General features: G+C 46.2%; 1 protein-coding gene across 1 annotated transcript in view; it reads right to left on the bottom strand.

Annotated features, from left to right (window-relative positions):
- MFSD2B (MFSD2 lysolipid transporter B, sphingolipid) overlaps window positions 1-15,678 on the bottom strand; it is a 51,740-nt gene that overhangs the window by 3,548 nt on the left and 32,514 nt on the right. The window contains exons 9-13 of the mRNA XM_077311853.1: window positions 14,409-14,492; window positions 12,480-12,560; window positions 9,456-9,565; window positions 4,255-4,398; window positions 421-597 (exon numbers count right to left, since the gene is read on the bottom strand). Coding sequence (XP_077167968.1) covers window positions 421-597; window positions 4,255-4,398; window positions 9,456-9,565; window positions 12,480-12,560; window positions 14,409-14,492 — 596 coding nt within the window. The remainder of the gene's footprint in view (window positions 1-420; window positions 598-4,254; window positions 4,399-9,455; window positions 9,566-12,479; window positions 12,561-14,408; window positions 14,493-15,678) is intronic.

Raw genomic sequence — 15,678 nt, 5'->3', positions numbered from 1 at the left:
GGGGTTTTATCGGGGTTTTATTAAATTATAAATGTTTATTGTAAGCCACCACATGTTTCTGGAGAAGTGGCGGGATATAAATCGAAAAATAAATTTAAAAAATAAATAAATAAAAAGGGCTAACTCAAAAGTAGGTAGCAGAACAAAGTTTGTGTCCAGTGGCACTTGTACAACCAACAAAGTTGTATTCAATGTATATGCTTTCATGAGCCATGCACACTTCTTCAGATACAGTATACACACAAAAAGCTTATACCTTGAATACAACGCCACTGGTCTTAAAGGTGCCACTGGACTCAAAAAGTTCTTCTGATTCTTCAGACCAACACAGCTACTCACCTGAACCCAAAGTAACCTAGGATAGAAAAAAATATCCCATATAGTAAAGAACAGAGGCTTGGATGCTGGTACAAAACCAACCTTAGCATTTCCAGGGCGTACGTAGTTTCCTTCTGACTCTTTTTGTCGATTGGGTAGAAGAGGAGTATGAATAAGCCTAATGCGATGAGGCCGGATGGGACCCCTCCGAGCAGAATCTTGAGCATGGTAACCACATTGTCGGGCTGTCTGCAGGCACCTGATTTGTAACCAACAAGCCTATCGAAACACACACAGGACAGACCATCGTCATCACATCTCCACTGACAGCAAAAGCCCCCCCGCCCCTACCCACAGTTTGAAATCCTGCTTTCATTTCTTTCTGCAGATGCTCAGAATTGAGTGAGCAGAAGAAGAGTTGGTTCTTATATGCTGCTTTTCTCTACCTGAACGAGGCTCAAAGCGGCTTACAGTCGCCTTCCCTTTCCATATATGGTCATGTTGACCTCCCGCCCCGAAAATGGACCTGGAGAGGGTGGGAAGGGGCCCCAAGTGGGCGTGTACACAGCTATGCTTCCCACTCGTATTCTGCATGATCCTGCCACTTCTGGGGTTTCTTGAAGCCTGACGAATGTTTCAGGGGTTTCTCAATGGTAAAAAGTTGAGAAAGGCTGCTTTAGGCTGATCCTGCATTGAGCACAGAGTTGGACTGGGTGGCCTGAATAGCACCTTCCAACTCTATGATTCTTCAACCCATGCATATTTATTATTAATATTATTCTTGCTGTTATTATTTTATTTTCCCAATTGGCTCAGGATGGGTAGCCACAAGGCAAAAACGCACAAAAATATAAAAAATGCCATACATTAAAACCATCATAATACAAATTTAATTTTTTAAATATTAAAAACCACCTCCTTAAAAACCTTACTGGGGAGGGGTAGTTTATACTGGGCAGATCAGGGTGGTGTTTTTTGTGGGTGGGTGGGTGGGGTTAAGTAGGGAGGCCAGCACTGCAAGTGTCTTAATAGCTATTTATTTATTTAATTCATGTTACACCACTTTTCTCCTCTTCACCATGTTATCTTCACAACGACCCAGCAAGGCAGGCTAGGCTGGAAGTGCAAGATTGGCCCAAGGTCCTCAAGCAAGAGGCAGTGTGGGGATATCAATTTGGATCTCCCGGATCCTAGTCCTTTTTAATCATACCATGATGTGGGCTTTGTACATACATTCCATATGGCACCCATTCGATGCATATATGTTGTCTCAGAAACATAGTGAAACATCTATATATTTATATATTTTTCTTTCTGTCTCAAATCCAGGCATAGATTTGGCAGTCTTGGGAAAATGTTTATGCATTAATGAACAGCTACATTAAAAGTCAGCACCATGGAAGAATAGCGGCCGCAAATAGTTATGTAGATTATGCTTACTTGGCTGGTGCTGAAAAGTTCTTTTCCAGAGCAAAACCAGCCCCCCAAAATTGAGCCAAGAAACGGGGGGGGAGGGGATATTTCCTGATCTTTATGTTTTCCAGCTGTGAACTATCTGGAGCACTATCTAAAGCTTCCATGAGTTAAAACGTATTTAAAGCAAAGGAAACCATTTTTTATTTAAAAACAAAACCTTCAGGGATATTCAATCCTAGGCAATAAAAGCCATGTCAAACTGGAATGTCTTAAAATGCATATAGAAAAGAGGCAGCTAAAAACATTGAAGGGGACCGCCCTGATTGGGACTGTAAAGCTCAGAACTCATACTTTACTCTATTCCGGTTTGGCCTCATTTGGAGTACTGTGTTCAGTTTTGGGCACCCCAGTTGAAGAGGGATGTAGACAAACTGGAGCATGTCCAGAGGAGGGCAACAAAGATGGTGAAGGGTTTGGAGACCAAGACATATGAGGAAAGGTTGGCGGAGCTTGGTCTGTTTAGCCTGGAGAGGAGACGACTGAGAGGGGATCTGATAGCCATTTTCAAGTATTTAAAAGGCTGCCATGTAGAGGATGGAGCAGAGTTGTTCTCTTGCCCCAGAGGGACAGACCAGAACGAATGGGATGAAATTCATTCAAAAGAAATTCCATCTCAACATCCGGAAGAAGTTCCTGACAGTTAGAGCGGTTTCTCAGTCTAACAGGCTTCCTCGGGAGGTGGTGAGTTCTCCATTTTTGGAGATTTTTAAACAGAGGCTGGATAGCCATCTGACGGAAAGGCTGAATCTGTGGAGGCTCAAGGGGGTGGCAGATTACAGCGGATGAGCGATAGGGTTCTGAGTGAACTGCATAGTGCAGGGGGTTAGACTAGATGACTGAGGAAGCCCCTTCCAACTCTATGATTCTATATAAGGGTACCACCTGTTTGAAAACATTCCCATGGTGTAAACAAAATCCCTATGCCAATAGAGAAACACGTGTTAGGGAGAAGGTTTCGAGTTCAGCCTTATTCTTGTCACGGTAGGCTGCCAGACAGGCGCCTCGTTTGACAAGTGCCAAAGCAGAAAGTGGTCCAGTGGTTAGATTCTGGGTTTGAATCCCCACTCTGCCATGGGAAATTGCTGGGTGACGGTGACAGGGCAGCAGCTACAGTTAGCAGACTGAATGAAGAGGGAAGAGGAGGATAGGGATGGAAGTGACAGACCATGGCTGTGGGAAATGCAGGGGGGAGGCTATAGGAGTCACGGAAAGAGATGCGGCAGAAGAGCTGGCAGAGGAAGCACTGGGCAGGAACAAGGCAAAGAATCCAACTACGGAGTACTCACTGGAGGCATTATGAGAAGACCACCCACAATACCAAAAAATTGCCTAATGATGATGCATAGGAGAGGCCTGCAGACAGACCAGGCAGAGAGTGAGAGGACTGAGAAGAAAGGACAGGACCAGTGTGGTCAAGTGACACGGACTGAGTAGAAGTCAAGAGAGACTGGACAGGGATTCTGGTTATTTTGGGGGGGGGGGATCACCTAGGCATGGAATTGGGGGGGGAAGCGGGGGGGGCAGGAGTCTAGACTAGATGACCAAGAAGGTCCCTTGCAACTCTATGATTCTACAATGTAGGAATGGACTGATGAGCTCACTGGGAGAGAGACTAATGCAGCATGTTCTAGCTGAACGTGTGCTATAAGCCTGCTGTGAAACAAAGGTGGAGACAACAGATACATAGCAGAATGTTATCCTAGTGCCAGAGTGGCCAAGCATGAACCTGGGGTGGGTGAGTCCTGCATATTTGGTAGGCACCCTGGTCTGAGTCCACTGTCAAGGTCACAGAGACCTTGGGTTGGTCTCACACATTCAACCTAACAAGGTGGTATTGAAATGGAGAGGAGAATGATGTCAGTTCCTTTAGGACTCTGCTGGGGAGAAAGGCAGGCTATAAATGAAGCAAGAAACAAACAAACCACCCACGGGAAGGATGCCGCCTGGATCAGAACGCCAACTCCTGACTGCAGTTTGGCCTTATGACCCCACTCCACCAGAGAAAACATTTGCCCGGTCCTAGAAGAGAGGTACGGCTTCCCAAGAGGGATAGGAAAGATCAAAATAGATGTCAGTTCAGCATTCTGCTTTCTCACCCCACCATGGAAAACTGTCAGAGATGCGCCAAAAGTCTTCCTGAATGAGGGATCAGAACCCCCAAATCGCAACAGGGACCAGCCAGTTCGATCTCTCCTGTTCACACAAAACTAACTGGGTGGCACAGGAGAAGCATGGAGTGATGATCAATGTTCTGGGTTTCTCCCCTGCACGTCCCAGCACCCTGAGCTTCGTTCACAACCTCCTGGGTGCAATGGGGGAAACTTCTATCCTGCTAAGTCCCTGCAATGCATTAGGGAAACGTGTTGAAGGGGAGTCTGATGAGCTGCCAACACTCATTTTTCAAGCAAAGGGAAAGGTGAGTTTCAGCGGCATCCTGTTTGAATTAAAGGGACTACTCACTCCAGAGAGGATGCAGAGATGCCAAGTCCAATTCCTGCTGATATCTTGGTAAAAAAGATGTATGAAGAATAGAATATGGTTTCATGTCCTGTCGAACGAGGATTCTGCAGGCGATAGCGGTCGACCACATCTGGCAACATGGACCTTAAGTCAACATTTTTTTTAAAAAGAAAGAAAAAGACAATGTCATAACGGATTTCACTGAAATCCCCAGGCTTTTAGCTGTGTACATTTTGCACACATTGTCACCTTTAATGTCATGATTAAGGAAGCCTATAAAGTTAATTAGTTTTAAACAGACAAAAAGAATTGCAAGGTATAGCAAACTGATTGCATCCAGTTAGTTGCATCCGAATTTCCTTTCAAAGACCCCTCTCTTTGTCATTCTCTCTCCAGGCTAGTGGGCAGGGACTAGGAATGCAAGAGAATTGCCATTCAAGAATGAGCATGGGTGAACCAGACTGGAATCGCATTCTTGATTAACATCCAATTTAATTGCTTTGGCTTCGCAATAGCCAGAACAATGGGGAATGAAACTGAAATGGAGTATACACAAAGTCCTCCTGGGAATCTCACCAGGAACAAGAAAAAGAGTCGTAAAAGCTTTCCAATGAATCAATCACTTTTAAGAGAAATCTTTATCACTACCTGCATCACCAAAATATCTGCAGCTCTAAACAGTTTCTCAAAGCACTTATTCTGCTGTCTGAAAACACTTTTTCAATCAAACTCCTTTCTCATTAACAGCAAAATAAAACAAAATGCCAAATGCATAAAAAAAAAATTGCTGTCACATTAGTACTGCAATCATTCTAGGTTTACCAGCTTCTAAGCCCCACTACTGAATGTATGTCTGACTTTTTACTAAGGTTTGCTTCACGTGTTCTTTTTTAAAAAATTAGGCCAAATATCAAATATGGCAATGTGTTTCCCAATATGAATAATCAAGAGAAAGGCAGGTTCAGGTGGGGGCGCTTTTGCAATTCTGAAAAAACGTAGACAATGTCAGACAGGGGACAGGAACTGGAACAGCATATGGAGGTGAGAGGGAAGTTATTGATGGGGGGGGGGGAAATGCAATGAAATAAACCTGGGCATGCTCAGTCTCTCCTGCTGAAGCCACTGCCCTTTCCTTGCACAGACTGACAGTCAAAAAAGAACACAGTCTGAATCTGGTGGCACTTTGAAGACCAATACAGTTTAATTCATGAGCCTCTTGTGGCGCAGAGTGGTAAGGCAGCCATCTGAAAGCTTGGCCCATGAGGCTGGGAGTTCAATCCCAGCAGCCGGCTCAAGGTTGACTCAGCCTTCCATCCTTCCGAGGTCGGTAAAATGAGTACCCAGCTTGCTGGGGGGTAAACGGTAATGACTGGGGAAAGCACTGGAAAACCACCCCGTATTGAGTCTGCCATGAAAACGCCAGAGAGCGTCACCCCAAGGGTCAGACATGACTCGGTGCTTGCACAGGGGATACCTTTACCTTTACCTTACAGTTTAATTCGAGGTATAAGCTTGCACACTTTGTCAGATACTTCCTCAGGTCTGATGAAACATGCATGCACACCGAAGCTCATACCTTGAATAAACCTTTGTTGATCTTAAAGGTGCCCCCAAACTCAAACTTTGTTCAAAAGAGAAACAGACAGTCATGCCTGTTACATCTCGCAAACCCTCTCCCAACTCAGGTCAGGGACAAACGGCAAGACAAGCCCAGGGGCTCCCAAGGTCAAAGCCTGGTGTTTCCAAAGGTCAGTTCAAATGGCTGCTTCCAGTACCATGCAGTGAGCCTGGGAAGTTAAAAGGCTGCTGATCCTGGTATGAATCACGGAAACTGCAGTCAAGTCACAGCTGACTTATGGTGACCCCATGGGATCTTCAAAGCTGGAGACGTTCAGAGGTGGTCTACCTCTTCCTTGGCTCTGAAGAGTGGCTCTAGATCTGACAAGATAGGGCTTACCTGGGCCATCCAGGGTTCATTCTGCACACAATAGATAATGCAATTTCAAAGTGGTTTGGCAGCTGGATTTTCCTGTGCGGCAGTGGTCCCCAACCTGCGGCCCGGTGCCGGACCGCAAAGGCCATGGCACCGGGCCGCGGCTCTCTCTCCCCGCCCCCCCCCCCGCAGTAAAAAACTTCCCAGGCCACAAGCTTGTGGCCCGGGAAGCTTCTTACTGCGGGAGGGCGGTGAGAGGGAATCAGGGCCGGGCCGTGCATCGCGCATGCGCGGCCCGTGCGGGCGCGGCCCGATGTGCGGGCATAGCCCGCGCGTGCGTGGTCCACGCGGGCACAGCCCAATGCCCTGCTGGTCCCCAGCCTCAGAAATGTTGGGGACCACTGCTGTGCGGAACAGGAAAATCTACTTCTAAAGTGGATTAAAAGTGCGTTATCTGTTCTGTGCAGAATAGGCCCAGGTCAGAACTGGTCTGGATCCTAACACACTATTTCTAACCACAGTCTGTAGACACCAGCTCGCTATAAAGGGCAATTGTCAAGATTTGCGTGGTTACTAGCCTCCTGCCATGATCAGCTGGTATTGCCATTTGCCAATGTCCCTTTGTCATTTTGTATATTGTTGTCTGCCACTAGGGAGTGGGTCTGGGAAAGTTAACGGACTGTTTTAAACTGCTTTGCATGGCTGGCTAGCTGGCTTGTGCAATCTAAGGGCCAACTTTCCCTCGGGACTATGGAACTGTGGGAGATGGGAGCTTGGACATCATTGGCGAGGCTGGCCTTGAGGCGCATCTGGGCGCAGGACTAGTTTGCGAGCTTTTCCTGAGAATAGGGGGAACGAGCTTGTTGTCAGTTGGGGGTGGGGTTTCTGGGGTTATATTGATCACTGCACTGCCTATCGAACCAGTTTCAGCAAGAATAAGCAAGAGCTTCATATTACTAGCCCAATAAACTGCTTTTGCTGCTAATGCCAAGTATGTTCACTGAGAAAGTCAATGGGGATCTGACAGGAATCCTATGCAGTTAGCCCACTGAAATCAATGGGCTGAGCTTGTAGTAAACACTGGGTTGTACTATTAATCATGTAAATTTAATGCCTAGTTAATCATCTGTGATTGGACCGACAAGCCTGGCTAAATAGCCAGTACGGTATAGTGGGGTAGAGCAGTGGTCCCCAACCTTTTCATCACCGGGGACCACTCAACACCTTTTACTGAGGCCCGGGGGGGGGGGTAGTTTACTCCTCTACTCTCAACCACTGCCCTAACACTCTCTGATCGCTATGGTAATGTTTCAAAATAAGATACAGACACGCCACAACAATGAACATAAGGAACATTTTATTTTCATGGAAATTTAACTCATGACAATGACAAATCAATGGGAACCCTGAGCTTGTTTCTCTGCAACGAGATAGTCCCATCTGGGAGTGATGGGAGACAATGACACCCGAAGTGTGTTCTAAAGGGCCGGGCGGGGGGGGCGAGAGAAGGCGCCCTTCGGGGCCCACCTCCAATTAGTCGAAGGACCACATGTGGTCTGCAGCCCAAAGGTTGGGGATCGCTAGTGTAGAGCAAGGGTAGTCAACCTGTGGTCCTCCAGATGTTCATGGAATACAATTTCCATGAGCCCCTGCCAGCGTTTGCTGGCAGGGGTTCATGGGAATTGTAGTCCATGAACATCTGGAGGACCACAGGTTGACTACCCTTGGCCTAGAGTGTTTGACAGGGTCTGGGAGCCTCAGAGTTGAATCCCGACTTATGTCAGAAAGGAGGAGGAAGCTGGTTAAAAACCAAACATGCTTATTTATTTATTTTTATTTATAGTTACATTTCTGTACCACTACTCCTGTACCACAGGCTGTACCACAAGCTGGGCCAGCTTGTGGCAGTTTACAATAAAACACAGCATAAAAAGACCCATAAAACTAGCATCATCACAATACACAATCGATGGTGGTAATACCTACTGACCCCCCAACGTCTCAATGTACTGGCGACAGTGGTCATATCCCACTGATATCAACAGGCGATGTAAACCTAGGGGGAATTGATCACCCAAAACAATCCTGAGCCCAATCCAGAACACACATGGGGGGGGGGGACCCAATCTTATAACTCCGGCCTCCCACCTGGCCTGCCAGCCTCAATCGAACACCTGGTAGAAGAGGCCCTGCGGCCCATTTTACAGGCCCTGCGGAACCCAGAGAGCTGGCATCAGAGGTAGGACATGTCAAGATGGGAATCTCTCAATTCCAAAGTGTGGAGTGTGTGAACAGTTGCTGGGCATTTTATTTAGAGTGTGTGTGTGAGAAAGAGTGTGTGTGTAATGCATCACATTCCTATCTTATGTGAGAGTCTCTCCTGGGAGATTCTTAGATAAAGACATTCTACACTTTGGCAAGGAGAGATTTCCATCTTGCTGTGCCATCCACAGTTAATGGCAAAACGTCAGGAATTAAAACTAATGGACCATGACCACACAGCTAGGAAAAAAACCCAACAACCAGTTGACTCTGGCCATGAAAACCTTCAACGATTCATTCTTTCTTCTGCTTACTGAGGACTCCCGAAATCAACTTGGTACATGCACACAAACAGGATGTAGTCTGCATGGAGCTTTTATTCCAATCCTAGGTCGATTCAGTCCCTGCCATCTCCACTGAATGTGATTTCCATTTTGATTTTGTCCGATTTAAATTTTTCCCTCTGCAACAAGCATGATTGATCCGGAGTGACCTTACCCTTATCCTGGAGTAGTTTTAACCCTTAATATTTGAAGAATAGGATTGAGAAAGCATGAGGAGCCAGTGTCTGCTTCAAATTTGTTGCCGAGCTCCGTGGTAGAGAAGTCCTGATTGGCCAGGGCTGACTCCGTGGTAGAGAAGCCCCGATTTTCCAAGGCTGTAAGCTTTCCTTAAAGGGGAAGCCCTAATTTTCTCTCAGCATTAACTCTAGAAGCCCTGTTGATAGAGATTTGCCTCGTGGTTTTTTTTCTCCCTCCTCTGCTGTCTCCAATCCTCTCCCTCCCATTTCAAGAAAAGAATGATGCTCCGGCTGCGTTTGGCTACCCCCGCCCCTTCTGAACTCTCCTAACCATGTGCAGAACACTTTTCTGTTTCAATGGGGAAGGGAAGGAAGGAAGTGGAAAGAGGAAAGGGAAAGGGGGGGGTCAATCTGGATTCAGCAGGATCCACAATGGAATAAACAAAGTAAGTGCAGATTCAGCCCAGGATACGATTCCCCTCCTACCATGGCAACAGCAAAGATGCTGCAATGCTCAGTCCAGATGCAGAAGCTGCCATGTAAGCCACTGTCAGGCTAGGGATGGTCACCAGCATGAGCACTAAAGGAATCATCCACTAGAAGAAAAGGAAACAAAAGGAAAAACAATTAGATCAAACACAGTTTTGAACAGGTCACACTGAAAAAAGACAGAAAGGTTTCAGATGACCCATTCCCACCTTCACATGACATTAAAGGACTTCAGCTCACAGTAAACAAAACAAAGCAAAGGTCTGCTAGTGGTCCAGTCAATGGGAAGTAATACTTGGGGCAAAGTAAGATGCTAGGCAGGTATAATTCATCCAAGCCTGGGAGAATTTGCCATGCAATAGTCAAGACTATAGCAAATTCTTCGTGAAGCCATGTTTCAGTCACTTTTGAGACCTTACCAGCAGCGTCACACCCTCCTAAGTGAACCGAAGAGTGTAAATCTGCTCAGGATGGCAGACCCACAAAGTAAAGGCAATATTAGTCAGTCTGTATATCTAATTCAAAGCAAGAGAATCATTTGTTGCAATGTATTTTACAACCATCTCACCTGGCTGCTAAGTTGATTAAACCTCTGTTGTCAGTAGGTTTCTGTCCAGAGTGGAGAAATCTAATTACTCACTTTCTCTGCCTCTCTCATTCTTTCTCTCTCTCTCTCTCTCTCTCTCTCTCTGGCCCATTATGCACGGCCGCCGAAACGGCTATTTCGGGTCACATGGAAAACGCGGAGGGGGAAGACGCGAAGCACACCGGTTATGTACGGGACGGGGCGCGACGGCAGCAAAACCCAGAGTAACCGATTATGCATGCGGTGCTCCTGGCGCCGCCTCTGGTTGCGCCCCGGTCACCGGCACAACTAGCTGTGCTTTCTTCCGCATTTCGCTAACACGGCTTTTTTGGCGGCACGCACCGAAGCTGCAGCCGGTTGCAGCTGGCACCGTGCGTTATCGGTGATTTTAGTCGCCGCCATTCCACCCCGAATGTCCGTTATTCCCCCCATGCATAATGGGTCTCTCTCTCACACACACACACACTCACATACCTCTTCTCACTACACCAAAACATATTTTCATTGTGTCCTTCTACCTAATGGCAGCTGTACTTTACAAAAAAGCAGACATGACCCCCACAGGTACAACATTATTGGCTGCTGAAAACACATGATACCCACTGGGCATACTAAGGGCAAAGACACAGGTATGTAATCTACCTATTATATGTTTTGCCTGCTGCATGGATTCACTGCTATAACCCTGTGGCATTCTTTGGTCTCCTCTGCATTTTTTATCTGCCCTAGAACAGTCACATGCTCTTAAAGGTGTTACTGCCCTATTAGGAGAACATGTGAGAGGGCATGTGGTGGCAGAGCCCCTGTTCTGCCTGCAAAAGGCCCCCGGTTCAATTCCTCACATCTCCAATAAAAAGGATTAGGTCAGCCTTTCTCAACTTTTTTACTGTCGAGAAACCCCTGAAATATTCTTCCGGCTTCGAGAAACCCCAGAAGTGGTTTGAATGTATAAATATGGTTGGGAAGCATAGCTGTGGACACGCCCGCCCAGGATCACTCCCCTTCCCACCCCCTCCAGGCCAATCATTGGTCATTGGGGGGGGGGGGTCATATCATCAGATAAATCTTTGACAAATTTTTAAAATATATTAAAAGATAATTAACTCCAACCCATTTGAGAAACCCTTCCAGGGCAGTCAAGAAACCCCAATGTTTCATGAAACCCTGGTTGAGAAAGCCTGAATTAGGGAGTAGGTGAAAAGGGGGGCGGACTCTGGACTGTTGCTGCCATTCTTAGAAGACTTAACAGATGAATGGTCTGACCAGGTAAAAAGCAGTTTCCTGTGTGCACCAAGGTCAATCTTTTATAATTTTAGAAATTTTTAAGGGTTTACGTTGGCCATCCCTGCACGGTTCCTGCCTTCTTACACCTTCCAGGACTAGCAAGCGGGAAAGTAGTTGCACAGGGCTTGCTTCCCAAGCCCCCTCCCTTTCCAGTAGTAGGCAGTCATCCAAAGGACACCGCCTACGATATGAGCATGGCTTTCAAGCGCAAAAGAGAGACAGCGATTAACAAGAAGTCTTGACAGCCAGCAAAGAGCATTTGCGTGCACATAAGTGCACACGCGCGCGCGCACACACACTTGGCACTGTTCAGCAACAGTCCCAGTTCCACCACAAGAGAGCACTCCAGCAATGCAAGACCGCAGCTTGCTTGTGAGCAAACAAATTATAAGACTGACAGCAAACAGAGATTGCAACATTTTGCGTGAGGGCATTCAGCGTATGTAAGCAGATGCAAGGTTGCGGTCGTCATCTTACCTGTGAACAAATGTTCTACTGTTGCTTATGCTATGGTTGCCTCATTGTTGAACTTATATTTTATTCTGTTATGCAATTCATGTTCCCTGTAAACCACCCTGAGCCGCAAGGGAGGGTGGTATATAAATGCAACAAACAAACAAACTGCTTATCCGCTCTGAAGCCAAAGCACCTGGATGTTGCTTTTTGTTTTGTAAAGCAACACTGATATAAAAATAGAGCTTGATCATAAATTAACAGGTAATTTAGACTTCTAAGGCACGTCTTCCTTTCTGACAGAGGTTCTACCCTCCTGGTACACTCAGCATCCTTTATCGGCTTATCTGGGTAAGCATGCTGTGAGAAACTGCAGGCTTGTGGGACCTTGGCTCACAACTACAGAGCAAGCCCGTGGGAAAGCTCTCATAGAAAAGGGTTCTCTGGTCTAAGGAAAGCAAGGCACTCGATTTTACGAAATACAGAAAGGACAAGTGCGGGTTGACCACTGAACAATTTTTTAAAAACTATTCTTTCTTATATGACATCAACTCGAACCAAGCTGTGCATTAGCATCACGTTCACCATAACTGAGGACAGTCATGAGCACTCCTAAACTAGCCGTAATCTGGTGGGTTTCAGAGCCTGGGCCTGGCATCCAAGGTAGCTTGCATGTTGTGTCATAACAGCTTGCTTACCGAGATCCCACAGGCTGCTTCCTTTTTGCCAAAATGCAGCAGGAACCATTGCCAGAACGGAACGCTCAAGACCGCTGACACCTAGGAGGACAAAAACTGTGTCAACAGAAATGCACATAGTTTTTTTTTTTTTTTTTAGCAAGGCAGATCAACAGGCATGTGTTTGGTCTAAAGCAGCCTTTTTCAACCTTTTGACCATGGAGGAACCTCTGAAATATTTTTCAGGTTTTGAGGAACCCCAGAAGTGGTCCGCTTCAGAGAAGCGGGTGCAGAAATAAGATGCGGAAGCCAGCCGATTGATCACTGGCCATTTCCATTGTGGAGAAACAGACTAGAGCCTATTCTGCACACATTGGACAATGCACTTTCTAGGTGCTTTTGCTGCTGGATTTCCCCATGCAGAACAGGATAATCTACTTCTAAAGTGCATTGAAAGTGCATTATCCAACGTGTGCAGAATGGGCCTAGGCCTTTAGAGCAACAGGAGAAGTGGGCTCCAGTGACAAGTAAAGGCCATCTGAACTTCTGGGAAAAAACCTATAACCCCTGGTGAGCTCTCATATAACCCCAAGGTTCCCTGAAACCCTAGCAAAGAATCCCAGGCCTAAAAGGATTGGAATTTGGCTCAGGAAAAACAAAAATGTCAATGATCCTTAACTACTGTGGACTACAAAGCAAGCCTTAGGTATAAGGTAATTGTGAAAAGATGAAGAACCTATTGTGAAAAGATGAAGAACCACTGAAGAACCTATGAGACCATGGAGGTGAATGACCCACCCCCAGATGAAGAGATGGGGCTGATGTTTCTGTGCATGAAGAAACTGTCATTTTGACATTAGCCGAGGTAGAAGCAGAGATAAGACATTTCTTGACATTTCTTGAAGCAGTTCGGGGATATAGATGGTCTTTCTTTCTCTGGGGATCTGACCCAGGATAGTGGATTGGTTGCTCCTGCAGGCATGCCTCTTTGCTGCTCTACTTGTCAGTAAAGGAAATATTTAAATGTTTATATCTCACCTTCCAAGCTTGGCCAAACTGTGGCTCTCCAGATGTTCATATACTGCAATTCCCATGATCCCCTGCCAACTGGCTATGTTGGGTGGGGGGACTTGTGGGAATTGTAATCCGTGAACATTTGGAGACCCACAGTGGCCACCCCTGCAAGGCAGCTTGCAATACATAACAATAAAACTCCAGATTCTCCTTCCCCAGCCAATATTACAGAAATCATTTCAGTGTTCTTTCCCTCCAACCCAGGTAACTGTTGCCTGCGGAATTTCTTGCCCCTTGGGGAGAAGCAGCGAGTGGTCATCACGAGGTTCAACCAAACAGGAACTGGCAGTGCTATGCAGAACAAGAGTATTTTCACCCATCAAAAGAGGGCAGGGCAAGGGTGGCCCAGGGCAAGTCTAATTGCCTCAATTTAATAAGCACCGATCGATCGAGCGATTAAACGGGCAGCAGATAGTGAATCTCCTTTCAAGAAATGATAAGAATGTTAATTTCATACCCATCAAACTTCCTAGCCCAAATCTTGCTTGTCTGTTTCCCTGATTGCATGATCGTGGGGTCACGGCCAGTTTAAGAACATGCAGAAAGAAAATGTGAGAAGCATGATGTATTGCACAAAATAAATTTATCATTGGGCAGGCAAGAATTCCCAGCTAGAGGAGCATGACAAACCGGTGACGATCTTAAAACTCGTCTCTCTGGTCAACAGCAAAGAACGGTAATGACATAGCACATCATAACTCAGAAAGGAAACACTGTTTCCTTTGGAGTTATGGAAGAACTGGGATACCTTTGAGTCCCGTTTGAGAAGCAGTTGCCCTTCTTTAAGGCAGTCACATGAACACGGCATCACCATGCCATACTATGAAAACAAGACAGGACTCAATCAAGGAGTCCCTGCTTGGTCCACACACTTACCAGGATGGTCAGTACTAAATTTTGGAAGTGGCTTTGAAGACTGGCCGTCTGGATACAAAAGAGGACAAAGTTGCTTTGTTCGAGCTCGCGTGTCGAAGGCAGAACAAAACAAAAACGGTGACAAAAAAAACAAAACATCAATTGAAATGAATGGCAGAGCAGCATAGATTGATCTCAGCCAAGTGCCCCCCCATTTATAATTCATGCATTTCCTGAACGAGAGTGCACACAATGACTGGCTGCTGTTAACAGTTAAAGCATATTGGTTTGCTGCCTGGGTATTGCCTCAGAGGATAATCAAAAACCTTTAGCCAAGTATTCTGCATGGCTCTGACATCTGCTCAGGGACCGAGAGGGGAAAACAGCGAAACAGACTTACCTTCGGCTTCCTGCACATGTGTAAGGAAGAGAAGTCACTTGCTAAACAAGAGATTATTCACTTGAAGATAAAAAATACAACCGAGTACAGAGTTAGGTGTGATGAGGGACTTTACAATGGGTGCCAAGAACTTTCTAAGAGGAAGGCTGTTTGAGATGGCTCTCACTCTCAAAAGCAACTATTGATGATGATTTTTCTCCCTGCAGTCCATCTCCTTCCCCAAAAGATTTACTTCTTGGGATTCTGTGAGCAGCCCAGATGCCCATGAACTCTGACAACCCTTCAAGGTTCTGGAGCAGGCTTCAACCTCTAGAAACATCGGCTTTGAGCACTATACTGCCCTCTCCAGAAAAAAATCTTTACATCCATCAGCTTCTTCCTCCACATCAACAATCCCAGCACTTCGCACATGCTCTATTCATGGTGTTTCTCTTGCAATAACATACCTGCCCTTGCCAAATCCCATCTGCAACTTCCCAAGCCATGTTGGGATGGCACCCTAAGTACACTGGTAGTCAAAAAGTGCATCATGTATTATAATGAACATCATTAACTAACTTTTCTACACCTTATAAAACTCGGAGTATGACCACCCCAGTGACCATTCTCTAGGCTCTGTGGATAGCGGTGCTTGGTATGATGAAGCCTTCTAGGCAGTCCAGTCCATGACATGAAGGCAAAAATTCCTACGAAACCCTACAGATTCCTTGCCCTGATCAGGATAGCCCAAGCTAGCCCGATCTTGTATCTCGGAAGCTAGGCAGAGCCAGCCATGGTCAGTAATTGGATGGGAGACCTCTAAGCCAGGGGTCGTCAACCTGTGGTCCTCCAGATATCCATGGACTACAGTTCCCATGAGCCCCTGACAGCAAACGCTGGCAGGGTCTCATG

Source organism: Paroedura picta, chromosome 1, assembly GCF_049243985.1.
Source record: "Paroedura picta isolate Pp20150507F chromosome 1, Ppicta_v3.0, whole genome shotgun sequence".
Taxonomy (NCBI): Eukaryota; Metazoa; Chordata; class Lepidosauria; order Squamata; family Gekkonidae; genus Paroedura; species Paroedura picta.
The sequence above is the reverse complement of the archived record's forward strand: the minus strand, read 5'-3'. Positions and strand labels throughout refer to the sequence as shown.